This window comes from Phyllobates terribilis, unplaced genomic scaffold, assembly GCF_046119375.1.
Source record: "Phyllobates terribilis strain yellow unplaced genomic scaffold, ASM4611937v1 Scaffold_11__3_contigs__length_659146591, whole genome shotgun sequence".
In the NCBI taxonomy this organism is placed as follows: domain Eukaryota; kingdom Metazoa; phylum Chordata; class Amphibia; order Anura; family Dendrobatidae; genus Phyllobates; species Phyllobates terribilis.
In genome coordinates, this window is record NW_027362771.1 from 548439500 (window position 1) to 548455936 (window position 16437).

Consider the following 16437-nt stretch of genomic DNA (forward strand, 5'->3'; position numbering starts at 1 on the left):
CCAAAATTGTGGGTAAACAACTTTGTTTCAAGCATTTGATGCTCATTCAAACTCACCTGTGACAAGTAACAGGTGTGGACAATATGAAAATCACACCTGAAACCAGAAAAAAAGGGGAGAAGTTGACTCAATCTTTGCATTGTGTGTCTGTGGGTGCCACACTAAGCATGGAGAACAGAAAGAGGAGAAGAGAACTGTTTGAGGACTTGAGAACCAAAATTGTTGAAAAATATCAACAATCTCAAGGTTACAAGTCCATCTCCAGAGATCTTGATGTTCCTTTGTCCACGGTGCGCAACATAATCAAGTAGTTTACAACCCATGGCACTGTAGCTAATCTCCCTGGATGTGGACAGCAGAGAAAAATTGATGAAAGGTTCCAACGCAGGATAGTCCGGATGGTGGATAAGAAACCTCAATCAAGTTCCAAAGAAATTTATTTCAAGCTGTCCTACAGACTCAGAGTGCAACAGTGTCAGTGCAAACTATTCATCGACATTTAAATGAAATGAAACGCTATGACAGGAGACCCAGGAGGACCCCACTGTTGACACAAAGACATAGAAAAGCAAGAATGCAGTTTGCCAAAATGTTCGTGAGTAAGCCAAAATTCTTCTAGGAAAGTGTCTTGTGGACAGATGAGACCAAGATAGAGCTTTTTGGTGAAGCACATAATTCTACTGTTTACTGAAAACGGAATGAGGCCTACAAAGAAAAAAAACAGCACTTACAGTCAAATATGGTGGAGGTTAAAAGAAGTTTTAGGGTTGTTTTGCTGCCTCTGGCACTGGGTGCCTTGACTGTGTGCAAGGCATCATGAAATCTGAAGATTACCAAAGGATTTTGGGTGGCAATGTAGTGTCCAGTGTCAGAAAATTGGGTTTGTGCACTCGGTTATGGGCCTTCCAGCAGGACAACGACCCCAAACATACCTCAAGAAGCACCCAGAAATGAATGGAAACAAAGCGCTGGAGAATTCTGAAGTGGCAGCAATGAGTCCGGATCTAAATCCCATTGATCACCTGTGTGTATATAGTATATATTTTTTTTATTTTATGGAATACTCAGGGTGACAGGTCCTTTGTAGGATCGTATCTATATGATGCTCTATAATAAGTGAAACAATGTACATATATCTGTCAAAAATATGACAGGAGCCACAATGAACTGACTCACCGCCAGTGCAGTCCATATATCATAAGTGGAGCTAAGACTTAGGGTAATTATGAGATAACGCACACCCTGAAGAGATAAAGGTGTCCTGTAATCTTCTCCACTTCCTCTCTACCTCTGTGACACGTGAAGGCTGGCGAACATGTCCACAAAGCGGTTTCTACAGATGCCATGTATACATGTATGTATGGGGTTCATAGAGTTCAGTCTTAAAGAGATGTCCCATTGAAGTGAATGGGAGTTGAGCTGCAGTGCCTGAGGATGGCCACTTCACAACGTGAGGTGCTGTGGTCTTCCACCTTCATACACTGTTCATATTCAGTCACCGCGGCACCGGTGAGGGTGCCGGGTGTCACACCCCCACTGATCTGATATTTAGGATAGGTCATCAATATCTAAGCCTTGGACAACCCCTTTGGGAGTTCTGCTGGAACTGTGTCGCATTAGGAGGCAAGTACATGGTATTTTTATTTTACAAAGGGTATTGTGGTTTTTAAGAAGGGGTTGTCCACTACTATAATCCATTAAATTAAATATGTACACTCAAGGAAAGGGAGTCAACTGAGATCAGACCCCTCTGCCAGTGGTTTGTCTCCCATTAGAAGAAAGGATTGTGCACCACTTGTAGTAGAGTCAAGATGCCCCATGACACATTAGATGATCAGCTGCTCCATCCGAAATCACCAGGTGTGGCCATTATTAATAAAATATGTATGGACAGCTTTAGATTTCAGTATTTAGTGCTCCAGAGCTGCTTAATTACAGATGAGGTGGTACAACCAGTATCAGGGCAAAAAAGTGACCTATTTTTACAGACTGTCCTGGAATTCTTGAACGACTGGCAACATCTCCATGTATAAATCACAGGTAGTAACAAGAACAGGAGATTATACACCTTGTATTTAAATAAAATAATATTAAAATAAGTGAAATGGTGACAGTTTCTACAAAACACACCTGTCCTGGAATTGTTCGATCAGCGGGATGATTGACGAAATACATGGTGACGTGATGACGAGGGAGCGATACAGTGCACTAAGGTATGCAAGGTCAGAATGGAGTCAGACCATGAGCACAGGAGGGATCCACCATTGGGGCCTTTTATCTACGTAGCGCAGAATTGGCTTGCTTCAGCCGATCTTTCTGCCGACAGCCATCTCAGCCAACTCTCCGATGGACAGGACCCTCGTTCAGCCAAGCACTCTTGCGTTCTCTATGAGAAAGCCGCCAAGTGAAATGTAGGCCGACGGCTTAGCTCCCGGAGAGAAACGCAATTGGCAGTCCGAAAGTGGACATGTCTGATAAACATCTCTCCCGACCATCAGTCATCCGGCGCCCCCATACACATTAGACTGAAGCCATACCCTTCAATATCAACCCCATCACCCGGCCACTTCGTACTTCTCGGATTTAGTTGAAACTGTGCCTATATTTTAAAGGGGTCATCCAGTTTTTGATATTTAGGAATCCACTAGAGACCAGAAGATCATGGCAGCTAACTTTTGAAAACTTTTCAAGAGACTTTTTAGCTTTGATATGAAGTGGCTTGTGAGGTGATGTTTTCTGGATGTGGTTTTCCATGGGATGGGTGTTTTTCTTGGTGAAGCTTGATATATGGCGGTACTTTCTGACTGGATGTGACTGGTTATGGGGCAGCGTTTTCTGGGTGTGACTTGTTATGGGTCAGCGTTTCCTGGGTGTGGCTTATTATGGGGCAGCATTTTATGGGTGTGGCTTATTATGGGGCAGCATTTTATGGGTGTGGCTTATTATGGGGCAGCATTTTCTGAGTGTAGCTTGCTATGGGGTAGCGTTTTCTGGGTGTGGCTTGTCATGAGGCACCGTTTATGGGTGTGGCTTGTTATGGGGCAGAATTTTATGGGTGTGGCTTGTTATGGGTCTGTGTTTTCTGGTTGTGGCTTGTTATGGGGCAGAGTTTTCTGGACGTGGCTTGTTATGGGGCAGCATTTTTCTGGGTGTGGCTTGTTATTGGTCAGTGCTTTCTGGGCGTGGCTTGTTATGGGGAAGTGTTTTCCGGGCGTGGCTTGTTATGGGTCAGCGATTTCTGGGTGTGGCTTGTTATGGGTCAGCATTTTCTGGGTGTGGCTTGTTATGGGTCAGCGCTTTCTGGGTGTGGCTTGTTATGGGTCAGCATTTTCTGGGTGTGGCTTGTTATGGGTCAGCGCTTTCTGGGTGTGGCTCGTTATGGGGCAGCATTTTCTGGGCGTGGCTTGTTATGGGTCAGCATTTTCTGGGTGTGGCTTGTTATGGGGCAGTGTTTTCTGGGTGTGGCTTGTTATGGGTCAGCGCTTTCTGGGTGTGGCTTGCTATGGGGCAGCATTTTCTGGGTGTGGCTTGTTATGGGGCAGTGTTTTCTGGGTGTGGCTTGTTATGGGGCAGCATTTTCTGGGTGTGGCTTGTTATGGGTCAGCGCTTTCTGGGTGTGGCTTGTTATGGGGCAGCATTTTCTGGGTGTGGCTTGTTATGGGTCAGCGCTTTCTGGGTGTGGCTTGTTATGGGGCAGTATTTTCTAGGTGCGGCTTGTTATGGGGCAGCGTTTTCTGGGTGTGGCTTGTTATGGGTCAGCATTTTCTGGGTGCGGCTTGTTATGGGTCAGCGTTTTCTGGGTGTGGCTTGTTATGGGTCAGCATTTTCTGGGTGTGGCTTGTTATGGGGCAGTGTTTTCTGGGTGTGGCTTGTTATGGGTCAGCGCTTTCTGGGTGTGGCTTGCTATGGGGCAGCATTTTCTGGGTGTGGCTTGTTATGGGGCAGTGTTTTCTGGATGTGGCTTGTTATGGGGCAGCGTTTTCTGGGTGTGGCTTGTTATGGGGCAGTGTTTTCTGGGTGTGGCTTGTTATGGGGCAGCGTTTTCTGGGCGTGGCTTGTTATGGGGCAGCACTTTCTGGGTGTGGCTTGTTATGGGGCAGCGTTTTCTGGGTGTGGCTTGTTATGGGGCAGCATTTTCTGGGTGTGGCTTGTTATGGGGCAGTGTTTTCTGGGTGTGGCTTGTTATGGGGCAGCGTTTTCTAGGTGTGGCTTATTATGGGGCAGTGTTTTCTGGTTGTGGCTTGTTATGGTGAAGCGTGTTCTGGGTGTGGCTTGTTATGGGGCAGTGTTTTCTGGGTGTGGCTTGTTATGGGTCAGCGCTTTATGGGTGTGGCTTGCTATGGGGCAGCATTTTCTGGGTGTGGCTTGTTATGGGGCAGTGTTTTCTGGGTGTGGCTTGTTATGGGGCAGCATTTTCTGGGTGTGGCTTGTTATGGGTCAGCGCTTTCTGGGTGTGGCTTGTTATGGGGCAGCATTTTCTGGGTGTGGCTTGTTATGGGGCAGCGTTTTCTAGGTGTGGCTTGTTATGGGGCAGCGTTTTCTGGGTGTGGCTTGTTATGGGTCAGCATTTTCTGGGTGTGGCTTGTTATGGGTCAGCGCTTTCTGGGTGTGGCTTGTTATGGGGCAGCATTTTCTGGGTGTGGCTTGTTATGGGTCAGCATTTTCTGGGTGTGGCTTGTTATGGGTCAGTGTTTTCTGGGTGTGGCTTGTTATGGGTCAGCGCTTTCTGGGTGTGGCTTGTTATGGGTCAGTGTTTTCTAGGTGTGGCTTGTTATGGGGCAGCGTTTTCTGGGTGTGGCTTGTTATGGGGCAGCGTTTTCTGGTTGTGGCTTGTTATGGGGCAGTGTTTTCTGGTTGTGGCTTGTTATGGGGCAGTGTTTTCTAGGTGTGGCTTGTTATGGTGAAGCGTGTTCTGGGTGTGGCTTGTTATGGGTCAGTGTTTTCTGGGTGTGGCTTGTTATGGGGCAGCGTTTTCTAGGTGTGGCTTGTTATGGGGCAGCGTTTTCTGGTTGTGGCTTGTTATGGGGCAGTGTTTTCTGGTTGTGGCTTGTTATGGGGCAGCGTTTTCTGGGTGTGGCTTGTTATGGTGAAGCGTGTTCTGGGTGTGGCTTGTTATGGGTCAGTGTTTTCTAGGTGTGGCTTGTTATGGGGCAGTGTTTTCTGGTTGTGGCTTGCTATGGGGCAGCGTTTTCTGGTTGTGGCTTGTTATGGTGAAGCGTGTTCTGGGTGTGGCTTGTTATGGGGCAGTGTTTTCTGGTTGTGGCTTGTTATGGTGAAGCGTGTTCTGGGTGTGGCTTGTTATGGGGCAGTGTTTTCTGGATGTGGCTTGTTATGGGGCAGCGTTTTCTTGGTGTGGCTTGATATGGGGCAGTGTTTTCTGGGTGTGGCTTGTTATGGTGAAGCGTGTTCTGGGTGTGGCTGGTTTGGGTCAGTGTTTTCTGGGTGTGGCTTGTTATGGGTCAGTGTTTTCTGGATGTGGCTTGTTATGGGGCAGTGTATTCTGGGTCTGACTTGTTATGGGGCAGTGTTTTCTGGGTGTGGCTTGTTATGGGTCAGCGCTTTCTGGGCGTGGCTTGTTATGAGTCAGCGCTTTCTGGGTGTGGCTTGTTATGGGGCAGTGTTTTCTGGGTGTGGCTTGTCATGGGGCAGTGTTTTCTGGGTGTGGCTTGTTATGGTGAAGCGTGTTCTGGGTGTGGCTTGTTATGGGGCAGTGTTTTCTGGGTGTGGCTTGTTATGGGTCAGCGCTTTCTGGGTGTGGCTTGTTATGGGGCAGCATTTTCTGGGTGTGGCTTGTTATGGGGCAGCATTTTCTGGGTGTGGCTTGTTATGGGGCAGTGTTTTCTGGGTGTGGCTTGTTATGGGGCAGCGTTTTCTAGGTGTGGCTTGTTATGGGGCAGTGTTTTCTGGTTGTGGCTTGTTATGGGTCAGTGTTTTCTGGATGTGGCTTGTTATGGGGCAGCGTTTTCTGGGGGTGGCTTGTTATGGGGCAGTGTTTTCTGGGTGTGGCTTGTCATGGGGCAGCGTTTTCTGGTTGTGGCTTGTTATGGTGAAGCGTGTTCTGGGTGTGGCTGGTTTGGGTCAGCGTTTTCTGGGTGTGGCTTGTTATGGGTCAGTGTTTTCTAGGGGTGGCTTGTTATGGGGCAGCGTTTTCTGGGTGTGGCTTGTTATGGGGCAGCGTTTTCTGATTGTGGCTCGTTATGGTGAAGCGTGTTCTGGGTGTGGCTTGTTATGGGTCAGTGTTTTCTAGGTGTGGCTTGTTATGGGGCAGCGTTTTCTGGGTGTGGCTTGTTATGGGGCAGTGTTTTCTGGTTGTGGCTTGTTATGGGGCAGTGTTTTCTAGGTGTGGCTTGTTATGGTGAAGCGTGTTCTGGGTGTGGCTTGTTATGGGTCAGTGTTTTCTGGGTGTGGCTTGTTATGGGGCAGCGTTTTCTAGGTGTGGCTTGTTATGGGGCAGCGTTTTCTGGTTGTGGCTTGTTATGGGGCAGTGTTTTCTGGTTGTGGCTTGTTATGGGGCAGTGTTTTCTGGTTGTGGCTTGTTATGGGGCAGCGTTTTCTGGGTGTGGCTTGTTATGGTGAAGCGTGTTCTGGGTGTGGCTTGTTATGGGTCAGTGTTTTCTAGGTGTGGCTTGTTATGGGGCAGTGTTTTCTGGTTGTGGCTTGTTATGGTGAAGCGTGTTCTGGGTGTGGCTTGTTATGGGGCAGTGTTTTCTAGGTGTGGCTTGTTATGGGGCAGTGTTTTCTGGATGTGGCTTGTTATGGGGCAGTGTTTTCTGGGTGTGGCTTGTTATGGGTCAGCGCTTTCTGGGTGTGGCTTGTTATGGTGCAGCATTTTCTGGGTGTGGCTTGTTATGGGGCAGCATTTTCTGGGTGTGGCTTGTTATGGGGCAGTGTTTTCTGGGTGTGGCTTGTTATGGGGCAGCGTTTTCTAGGTGTGGCTTGTTATGGGGCAGTGTTTTCTGGTTGTGGCTTGTTATGGGTCAGTGTTTTCTGGATGTGGCTTGTTATGGGGCAGCGTTTTCTGGGGGTGGCTTGTTATGGGGCAGTGTTTTCTGGGTGTGGCTTGTCATGGGGCAGCGTTTTCTGGTTGTGGCTTGTTATGGTGAAGCGTGTTCTGGGTGTGGCTGGTTTGGGTCAGCGTTTTCTGGGTGTGGCTTGTTATGGGTCAGTGTTTTCTAGGGGTGGCTTGTTATGGGGCAGCGTTTTCTGGGTGTGGCTTGTTATGGGGCAGCGTTTTCTGATTGTGGCTCGTTATGGTGAAGCGTGTTCTGGGTGTGGCTTGTTATGGGTCAGTGTTTTCTAGGTGTGGCTTGTTATGGGGCAGCGTTTTCTGGGTGTGGCTTGTTATGGGGCAGTGTTTTCTGGTTGTGGCTTGTTATGGGGCAGTGTTTTCTAGGTGTGGCTTGTTATGGTGAAGCGTGTTCTGGGTGTGGCTTGTTATGGGTCAGTGTTTTCTGGGTGTGGCTTGTTATGGGGCAGCGTTTTCTAGGTGTGGCTTGTTATGGGGCAGCGTTTTCTGGTTGTGGCTTGTTATGGGGCAGTGTTTTCTGGTTGTGGCTTGTTATGGGGCAGTGTTTTCTGGTTGTGGCTTGTTATGGGGCAGCGTTTTCTGGGTGTGGCTTGTTATGGTGAAGCGTGTTCTGGGTGTGGCTTGTTATGGGTCAGTGTTTTCTAGGTGTGGCTTGTTATGGGGCAGTGTTTTCTGGTTGTGGCTTGTTATGGGGCAGCGTTTTCTGGTTGTGGCTTGTTATGGTGAAGCGTGTTCTGGGTGTGGCTTGTTATGGGGCAGTGTTTTCTGGATGTGGCTTGTTATGGGGCAGCGTTTTCTTGGTGTGGCTTGTTATGGGGCAGTGTTTTCTGGGTGTGGCTTGTTATGGGGCAGCGTTTTCTGGGTGTGGCTTGTTATGGTGAAGCGTGTTCTGGGTGTGGCTGGTTTGGGTCAGTGTTTTCTGGGTGTGGCTTGTTATGGGTCAGTGTTTTCTGGATGTGGCTTGTTATGGGGCAGTGTATTCTGGGTCTGACTTGTTATGGGGCAGTGTTTTCTGGGTGTGGCTTGTTATGGGTCAGCGCTTTCTGGGCGTGGCTTGTTATGAGTCAGCGCTTTCTGGGTGTGGCTTGTTATGGGGCAGTGTTTTCTGGGTGTGGCTTGTTATGGGGCAGTGTTTTCTGGGTGTGGCTTGTTATGGGGCAGTGTTTTTTGGGTGTGGCTTGTTATGGGTCAGCGCTTTCTGGGTGTGGCTTGTTATGGGGCAGTGTTTTCTGGGTGTGGCTTGTTATGAGTCAGCGCTTTCTGGGTGTGGCTTGTTATGGGGCAGTGTTTTCTGGGTGTGGCTTGTTATGGGGCAGTGTTTTTTTGGGTGTGGCTTGTCACAGTGGGGTTTGAATTTTGATTTTTTTTTGCATTTATTACATGCAAACTTTCTACATTATAAAGAAGCTGCAGTGAAAACTGCATAGAGGGTGGAAGTTGTCTGCAACAGTAAACACTCTGTTTGCAATTAAAGTACTGTAATTATTTTTATAAAGTCTGGATAATTCCTTTTATTAGACCAAACCCTAGAATTCTGATCCCAGACTGGACCCAATAGTTTAAACCTCATCATTCCAAACCCAGCCCAGACCCCTCTAATTAACTCCCCTCACTCTTCGTTAGGACATTGACATAAATGTATTTAAATGTGCAAAATAAATCACTGTGATTCACGCCGATGATGAATTTGGTGTAAATTATGTCTCCCATAAATAAGGTAGGTGACTCGGTGAGAAGCAATGTCTTTACCCATCAGATTTCTAAATGGTCAAATTTGGACTCCATTTTGAAGTAGAGGAACACGGGCTAGAAATATTAAGAAAAGTTTATTAGTAACTCTTACAATATAGGGCGGCAGGTCAGCGTTTCCTCCATTTTACCTTGTGATCGCCCATACAGACGTCTCCCCCAATCCGTCCGTACCGTACACAGGCTTCTCTGAGTTTACCCTGTGAAAGAAGAAAGAAGAATGAGATGACCGGATAAGAGGAGACGGATACAAGTACTGAGGTGACCAGGACTCACCTTCTGTAATAAAGCCCGGGCAGCATGAGACATGAAGACCCGGTCACACCACGCTGGACACCGCGTACCCATAAACTCTGAAGGTTTGGTCACATTTTCACTAAATGGATACCTGGGAATAAAAGCAGTAAAGACTCACCACATACCGAAAAAAAAGTCCATCATAGAAGGTCGCCATTTTCAAGATAGGTTTCTTACGTTGGTGGAAAGGAGATCTGGACCTCGGTCAGTTCATTCAGGAAAGGCATAGGTTCATGGTCAAATCTAAGAAGCTACACAAGAAACCAGAATAAGAGCTTTATGTACATTCACAGGTCCCTTGAGGAATACACAATGGCTAAGCCTGGAAAACTCCTGCTCTCATTACTTGTAAGGGATGGGTTCACTGACACATAGGGCTGATTACCAAGGGGTCCTCCAGTAGGCCCAGGTTGTGACGCAGTGATGGACCCCACTGTGAGGTGACTTTACAGACAATCACTTGTCACTAGGGATGATTTCTTGTCAATCACAAATAACCTATTTCTGAGCGTCATTATATCATTTTCCAGATCACATCTCACCATGTGCTCATTTTCATCCTGGAATACTTTAGCGTTGTGATGTTCAAACTGTTTACATTTCATGAGAAGCTGAACCTGAGGAGAAAAGAGTGACACCGGATGAGGGAAGGGAACAAAGTCATGTAGATGGACAAATAAATACATTCACACACTGTATGAAGAAAGGTATTGGGACTCACGTATTAATAAATGAATTCAGGTGTTTCATTAATTTGCCACCAGTGAATAACCGTATATAACATTCAGCCCCTCACCCCCCGGTGTATAACATTCGGCCCCATGTCCTCTGGTGTATAATATCCAGACCCTCACCCCCTCGGTGTATAACATCCAGTCCTACGTCCCGGTGTAAAATATCCAGTCCCTCACTCCCGGTGTATAACATCCAGTCCCTCACCACACCAGTGTATAACATCCAGTCCCTCACCCCCAGTGTATAACATTCAGTCCTTCACCCACCTAGTGTATAACATCCAGTAGCTCACCCCCCCCCCAGTGTATAATATCCAGTCCCTCACCCCCCCCCGGTGTATAACATCTGGTCCCTCGCCCCGGTGTAAAATATCCAGTCCCTCACTTCCGGTGTATAACATCCAGTCCCTCACCCCCACAGTGCATAACATCCAGTCCTTCAACCCCCCAGTGTATAACATCCAGTAGCTCACCCCCCCCCAGTGTATAACATCCAGTCCCTCAGCCCCCCAGTGTATAACATCCAGTCCCTCACTCCCGGTGTAGAACATCCAGTCCCTCACCCCCAGTGTATAACATCCAGTCCCTGACCCCTAGTGTATAACATCCAGTCTCTCACTCCCGGTGTATAACATCCAGTCCCTCACCACCTCAGTGTATAACCTCCAGTCCCTCACCACCCCAGTGTATAACATCCAGTCCCTCACCCCCAGTGTATAACATCCAGTCCCTCACCCCCAGTGTATAACATCCAGTCCCTCACTCCCGGTGTATAACATCCAGTCCCTCACCACCCCAGTGTATAGCCTCCAGTCCCTCACCACCCCAGTGTATAACATCCAGTCCCTCACTCCCGGTGTATAACATCCAGTCCCTCACCACCCCAGTGTATAACATCCAGTCCCTCACTCCAGGTGTATAACATCCAGTCCCTCACCACCCCAGTGTATAACATCCAGCCCCTCACCCCAGGTGTATAACATCCAGCCCCTCACCCCAGGTGTATAACATCCAGTCCCTCACCCCAGGTGTATAACATCCAGCCCCTCACCCCTAGTGTATAACATACAGTCCCTCGTCCCCAGTGTATAACATCCAGTCCCTCACTCCAGGTGTATAACATCCAGTCCCTCACCACCCCAGTGTATAACATCCAGCCCCTCACCCCAGGTGTATAACATCCAGCCCCTCACCCCTAGTGTATAACATACAGTCCCTCGTCCCCAGTGTATGACATCCAGTCCCTTACCCCTACAGTGCATAATATTAGGTCACTCGCCCCCGGTGAATAACATCCAGTCAGTCCCTCACCCCCCCCAGTGTATAACATTCAGTCCCTCACCCCCACAGTGTATAACATCCAATAGCTCACCCTCCCCCCCAAGTGTATAACATCCAGTCCCTCACCAGCCCAGTGTATAACATCCAGTCCCTCACCAGCCCAGTGTATAACATCCAGTCCCTCACTCCCGGTATATAACATCCAGTCCCTCACCCCCGGTGTATAACATCCAGTCCCTCACCAGCCCAGTGTATAACATCCAGTCCCCCGCCCCCAGTGTATAACATCCAGTCCCTCACCAGCCCAGTGTATAACATCCAGTCCCTCACTCCCGGTATATAACATCCAGTCCCTCTCCAGCCCAGTGTATAACATCCAGTCCCTCACTCCTGGTATATAACATCCAGTCCCTCACTCCCGGTATATAACATCCAGTCCCTCACCCCCGGTGTATAACATCCAGTCCCTCACCAGCCCAGTGTATAACATCCAGTCCCCCGCCCCCAGTGTATAACATCCAGTCCCTCACCAGCCCAGTGTATAACATCCAGTCCCTCACTCCCGGTATATAACATCCAGTCCCTCACCACCCCAGTGTATAACATCCAGTCCCTCACCTCCCAAATGTATAACATCCGACCCCTCATCCCCCCGGTGTATAACATCCAGTCCCTCACCACCCAAGTGTATAACTTCCAGTCCCTCACCCTCGGTGTATAACATCCAGTCCCTCACCACCCCAGTGTATAACATGCGACTCCTCATCCCCCAGTGTATAACATCCAGTCCCTCACTCCCGGTATATAACATCCAGTCCCTCACCCCCGGTGTATAACATCCAGTCCCTCACCAGCCCAGTGTATAACATCCAATCCCCAGCCCCCAGTGTATAACATCCAGTCCCTCACCAGCCCAGTGTATAACATCCAGTCCCTCACTCCCGGTATAAAACATCCAGTCCCTCACCACCCCAGTGTATAACATCCAGTCCCTCACCTCCCAAATGTATAACATCCGACCCCTCATCCCCCCGGTGTATAACATCCAGTCCCTCACCACCCAAGTGTATAACTTCCAGTCCCTCATCCCCCCAGTGTATAACATCCAGTCCCTCACCACCCCAGTGTATAACATGCGACTCCTCATCCCCCAGTGTATAACATCCAATCCCTCCCCCCTTCCCCCCGGTGTATAACATCCAGTCCCTCACCAGCCCAGTGTATAACATCCGGATCCTCATCCCCCCGGTGTATAACATCCAGTCCCTCACCCCCCAGTATATAACATCAGACCCATCATTTCCCCCGGTGTATAACATCTGGTCCTTCACCCCCCCCAGTGTATAACATCGACCACTCGTCCTCCCGGTGTATAACATCTGGTCCCTCATGATGCCATCAGCCTTTACTAACGAGTGACAGAATTTCAGGATGGTGCAGAGCTCACTGATGTCAGCGTGGTCCTGTAATAGGAGCCACTGCGGTAACAAGTCCATTCATGACATTTCTTCCTCCTAAATCTTCCCCCATCACCTGAGAGTGATATTACTGAGAAGTGGAAGGAACCGCAGCAACTCAGCCATGAAGTGGAGACCACTTAATTAACAAACACTGCGCCCCCGCCGGGAGCTTCATGGCCGAGCAGCTGCATGCAACCTTACATCTCCAAGCACAATGCCAAGTGTTGGATGGAGTGGTGTAAAGCCACCACTTTAGGACTCTGGAGAAAACATGTTCTGTGCATTGACAGATCGCACTTCTGTATCTGGCATCTGATGGACGAGTCTGGGTTTGGTGATTCCTGGCGAACATTACCCCCTGACTGCATTGTGCCAAGTGTATAGTTTGGTGGAGGAGGGATAACGCTATTCGGGACGTATTTAAGAGGCTGAGGCCTCTTAGTTTCAGTGAAGGGAAATATTAATTCTTCAGCACAAGATATTTTGGACAATTGCAGCTTCCTATTTTGTGGGAACAGTTTGGAGAAGGCCCTTTTCTGTTCCCCATGACTGTGCCCAGTGACAAGGTCCATGCAGAAATATTTGAAGAAGTCTGGTGGAAGAACCTGACGGGCTGTACAGAGCCCGGACCTCAACCCCATCCAACACCTTTGGGATGAACAAGAACAGAGATGCTGAGCCTGGCCCTCTACTCCAACATCAGTGTCTGACCTCACAAATGCTCTTCTGGATGAAGGGACAAAACTTCCCAAAACATCTCCAAAACCTTGGAGAAGAATGGAAGCGGTTATAGCTGCAAAGGAACCAACTCAATATTAACGCCTATGGTTGGGAGGTAATAAAAGCTCCTCTAGGTGTAATGTATAGGTGTCCCAATACATAGGAATATAGGCTAGATAGATATAAGATAGATATATGATAAATAATAGAAGGTAAGCACATTATTAAAAGTCGTGAAGAAATCAGGGCCAAAATATATGGAGGGAATGTGGGGCACATCCCCTGGGGTTTTCACAACTTTGGGGACTAGGGGGGGCTACAATACTAAGACTTCTTGCCCAGGCCGGTTATATATATATATGGCATCCTGTTTCCATGTGATTTTCTCTGCCTGAACAGAGTCACAGTAGAGTTGCTGACTTGGTTGCCTCTGTAACCCCCTTATACCTTCTTGGAAAGGAACATGCAGATATCTAGCCACTTCTTCTATCGGAGATTGGATGAGGTCTTGGTCCCAGTGAACAAGAAAATGATGGGGAGATATGTACATGAGTAGGAATAAGATGAAGTACTTAATATTTTATGGGATGTAGAATCATAAATGAAGGGAAATTGCTAGAGTTAATTACATAAAAAAAAGACTTTCAGTAAACTCCTACCTCTCCATCCTGTTCGTACACAGCAGTCTGCCCATCTAGGTCTCTGGTGTCACTCAAGGTCCAGCCTTGAGCCTGTGGGTAGAGGATGGCACTTGATCACTCAGTATATGGTGGGTAATAACTCCACAAAAATGTTATACATTTCAATTCATGATCTTCAGACCTGGATGAGACTCTTCAAGTCCAAACGGAAGTTAAAATCCCCAAATAGGAAAAATGGTGCATTATTGCCATCTTTTAACCTGGAAACATAAAAGAAAAATGGCAAAGCCAAAGAAGAAGTTAAGGGTCCAGAAAACAGAATTAGCAAGAATGATCTTCCACGTTACTCATTTCTTGATATCAAGAAATTCTTTATACTTATGGTCAAAGATCATTTTATGGAAAATTACTCAATTTTTTCCCCCAAATTGGGCATTGACTGATACCTTGTTAGCACATGGTATAAACCTCTTCTACGGTTGGCGCTGTACACAGATGGGGAACAGTCTCCAGACACTAGGTTTGATGCATCATGGAAGAGGTGAAGGTTCACAAGATTGAACATCCTTAAATATAGAAGACAGGTAAAGAGAATCTGTCAGTAGGTGTTTGCTGTGTAATCTGAGCGCACCATGACGTAGGGGCAAAAACCCTGATTCCAGCGATCTATCACTTACTGAATCATGAACAACCCCTTTTTTAGACTATCCAGAATTGACACTTACAAGTCAGTAGGTGTGTTTGGAAGATGGGACTCCCACTGTTCTTGACAGTAGTAAGGCTCCAGTCACTGTTTTCACATAAAGGATACACATGGGAGGTCCATCATCATCAAGACCAATGGAAGTTATATAAAACGTCTAGAAATGTTGGCAGGGAGCCCAAATTCTTTCATGAGACAGATTTTTAAATTTGATGCGTTAATAGATATTAATAGGCGAGGTTCTGCTACTCAGGACCCTCAACTATGAACCAGAGCAAAGAGTGTAACTATGAAGAGGGTCTCTAGCTCTGGAGGACCCTACAATATATGCATAGCCCATTGATTTAAATTTTATAATACTCAATTTCTCCTGTGGTGGCACTGCAGGGAGATTTAACACTTGTAACTGTGTGATTGTTGGGGGTCCTGTAAGTATGACACTCTGTGATTGGTATATTGTCATCAGAGACCCTTCTCCGGATTATACAATGCGAACAAGCTTGGTTATGTATGTATATACAGTATATATATATACACACACACACACACACACACATATACATATATCTTCCTTACAGACTCGTCCATTGCAACAAGCCACAAGTCTGCAGTCGATCAAGCTCGGGGAAGTATTGGGATCAAGGGTTGCTCATTATTGGAGATATGAGTCTAATGCAAACAAATTTATCATTGTGATTGTCAAACGACAGAACAATTGCCGTGCGCTCTCAGCCTTCGAGCGAGGAAGACTTGGCTGCTATCACCTGCACGTGTAACACCAGCATGTGCCACAGTCATTAGCACAAGGTTATTAGGAGATTGAGTTGTACTCACTGGTCATTCACTAGCCATCTAGTCTTCATGAAGCCCTTGCGAGTCCATGCAAACTGTGGACAAAACAAGATATTGGGGTTGCCTTGTTTGGAGAACTCATTTTCAGTTAATAGAAAGGGGTCATAGAATCTTAGAATGTTAGACTTGGAAGGGACCTCCAGGGTCACCGTGTCCAACCCCCGGCTCAATGCATGGGTCCACCATTAATGACTATTAATAGTTAAAACTGGTGTATTTCACTCTGGAGGACTTGACTCGTTTATTTCAATAAACAATATGTAATACTTAATTTCTCCTGCGGGAGTGCTGCAAGGGAATTAAATAGTTGTTGCTGGATTAAGACTGTTTCACAAGTCTGACATTCACAATCCAAGAAAGACTGTGATGTCCGGACTGGCTGTGGTTCGTCTTACCTCAACTCAATAGGTTAATTTGTGCCTTTGAGGCTGTTGAGTCTTAGTAAGGGGACCCGTACATCATGGGTCTGTACATCATGGTCCGTACTCAGACCGTGAATGTAGGAGGTGTGGAAATATCGTTCTCCTGCTCTTTACAGCTGATTTCTAGGGGTCTCATATTTAGAACATAATGGTATGCAATATGTGTCATCCACCATATTTTCACAAATTTAGCCCATATTGCTTATTATATATCTTTTAGCAGGTTCTCTATCACAACGTGGAGACCATCATTTTGTTTTAAATAAAATCTTACAAGTAAGACAATGCTCCCTGGGAAAAAGGTATGCAAATTAGCTCTCCCAGAGAAGGGAGAAAAAGCGTCTCTCTGGTGCTACCTATTGGTGGTAGCTACCCTATAAGTCAACAAGACTTGTAACATGACTAAGGATATTAGGCAAACCAGTGTCTTCTACAAAAAGATAAGACACAAAGAAGAGGGCTGGACACTGACCTACAGGCAGCTAACTCCAATAGGTGGCACTATAGAGACAGTCGCCTTCTTTCTGGAGGAGAGTTAATTTGCATTTTGG

At 47.1% G+C, this 16437-nt stretch overlaps 1 protein-coding gene across 5 annotated transcripts in view; it reads right to left on the bottom strand.

Annotated features, from left to right (window-relative positions):
- Positions 1-419: 419 nt before the first annotated feature.
- The window catches only part of LOC141166861 (inositol polyphosphate-5-phosphatase A-like), a 95559-nt gene continuing 79541 nt past the window's right edge, over positions 420-16437 (bottom strand). For all 5 annotated transcript variants that reach the window (XM_073654007.1, XM_073654010.1, XM_073654009.1 and 2 more), the window contains 9 exons: positions 15447-15499; positions 14356-14475; positions 14091-14169; positions 13928-13999; positions 9616-9690; positions 9251-9324; positions 9053-9164; positions 8908-8976; positions 420-8833 (listed from right to left, as the gene is read on the bottom strand). In XM_073654007.1, coding sequence (XP_073510108.1) covers positions 8780-8833; positions 8908-8976; positions 9053-9164; positions 9251-9324; positions 9616-9690; positions 13928-13999; positions 14091-14169; positions 14356-14475; positions 15447-15499 — 708 coding nt within the window. In that variant the 3' untranslated portion in view covers positions 420-8779. The remainder of the gene's footprint in view (positions 8834-8907; positions 8977-9052; positions 9165-9250; positions 9325-9615; positions 9691-13927; positions 14000-14090; positions 14170-14355; positions 14476-15446; positions 15500-16437) is intronic.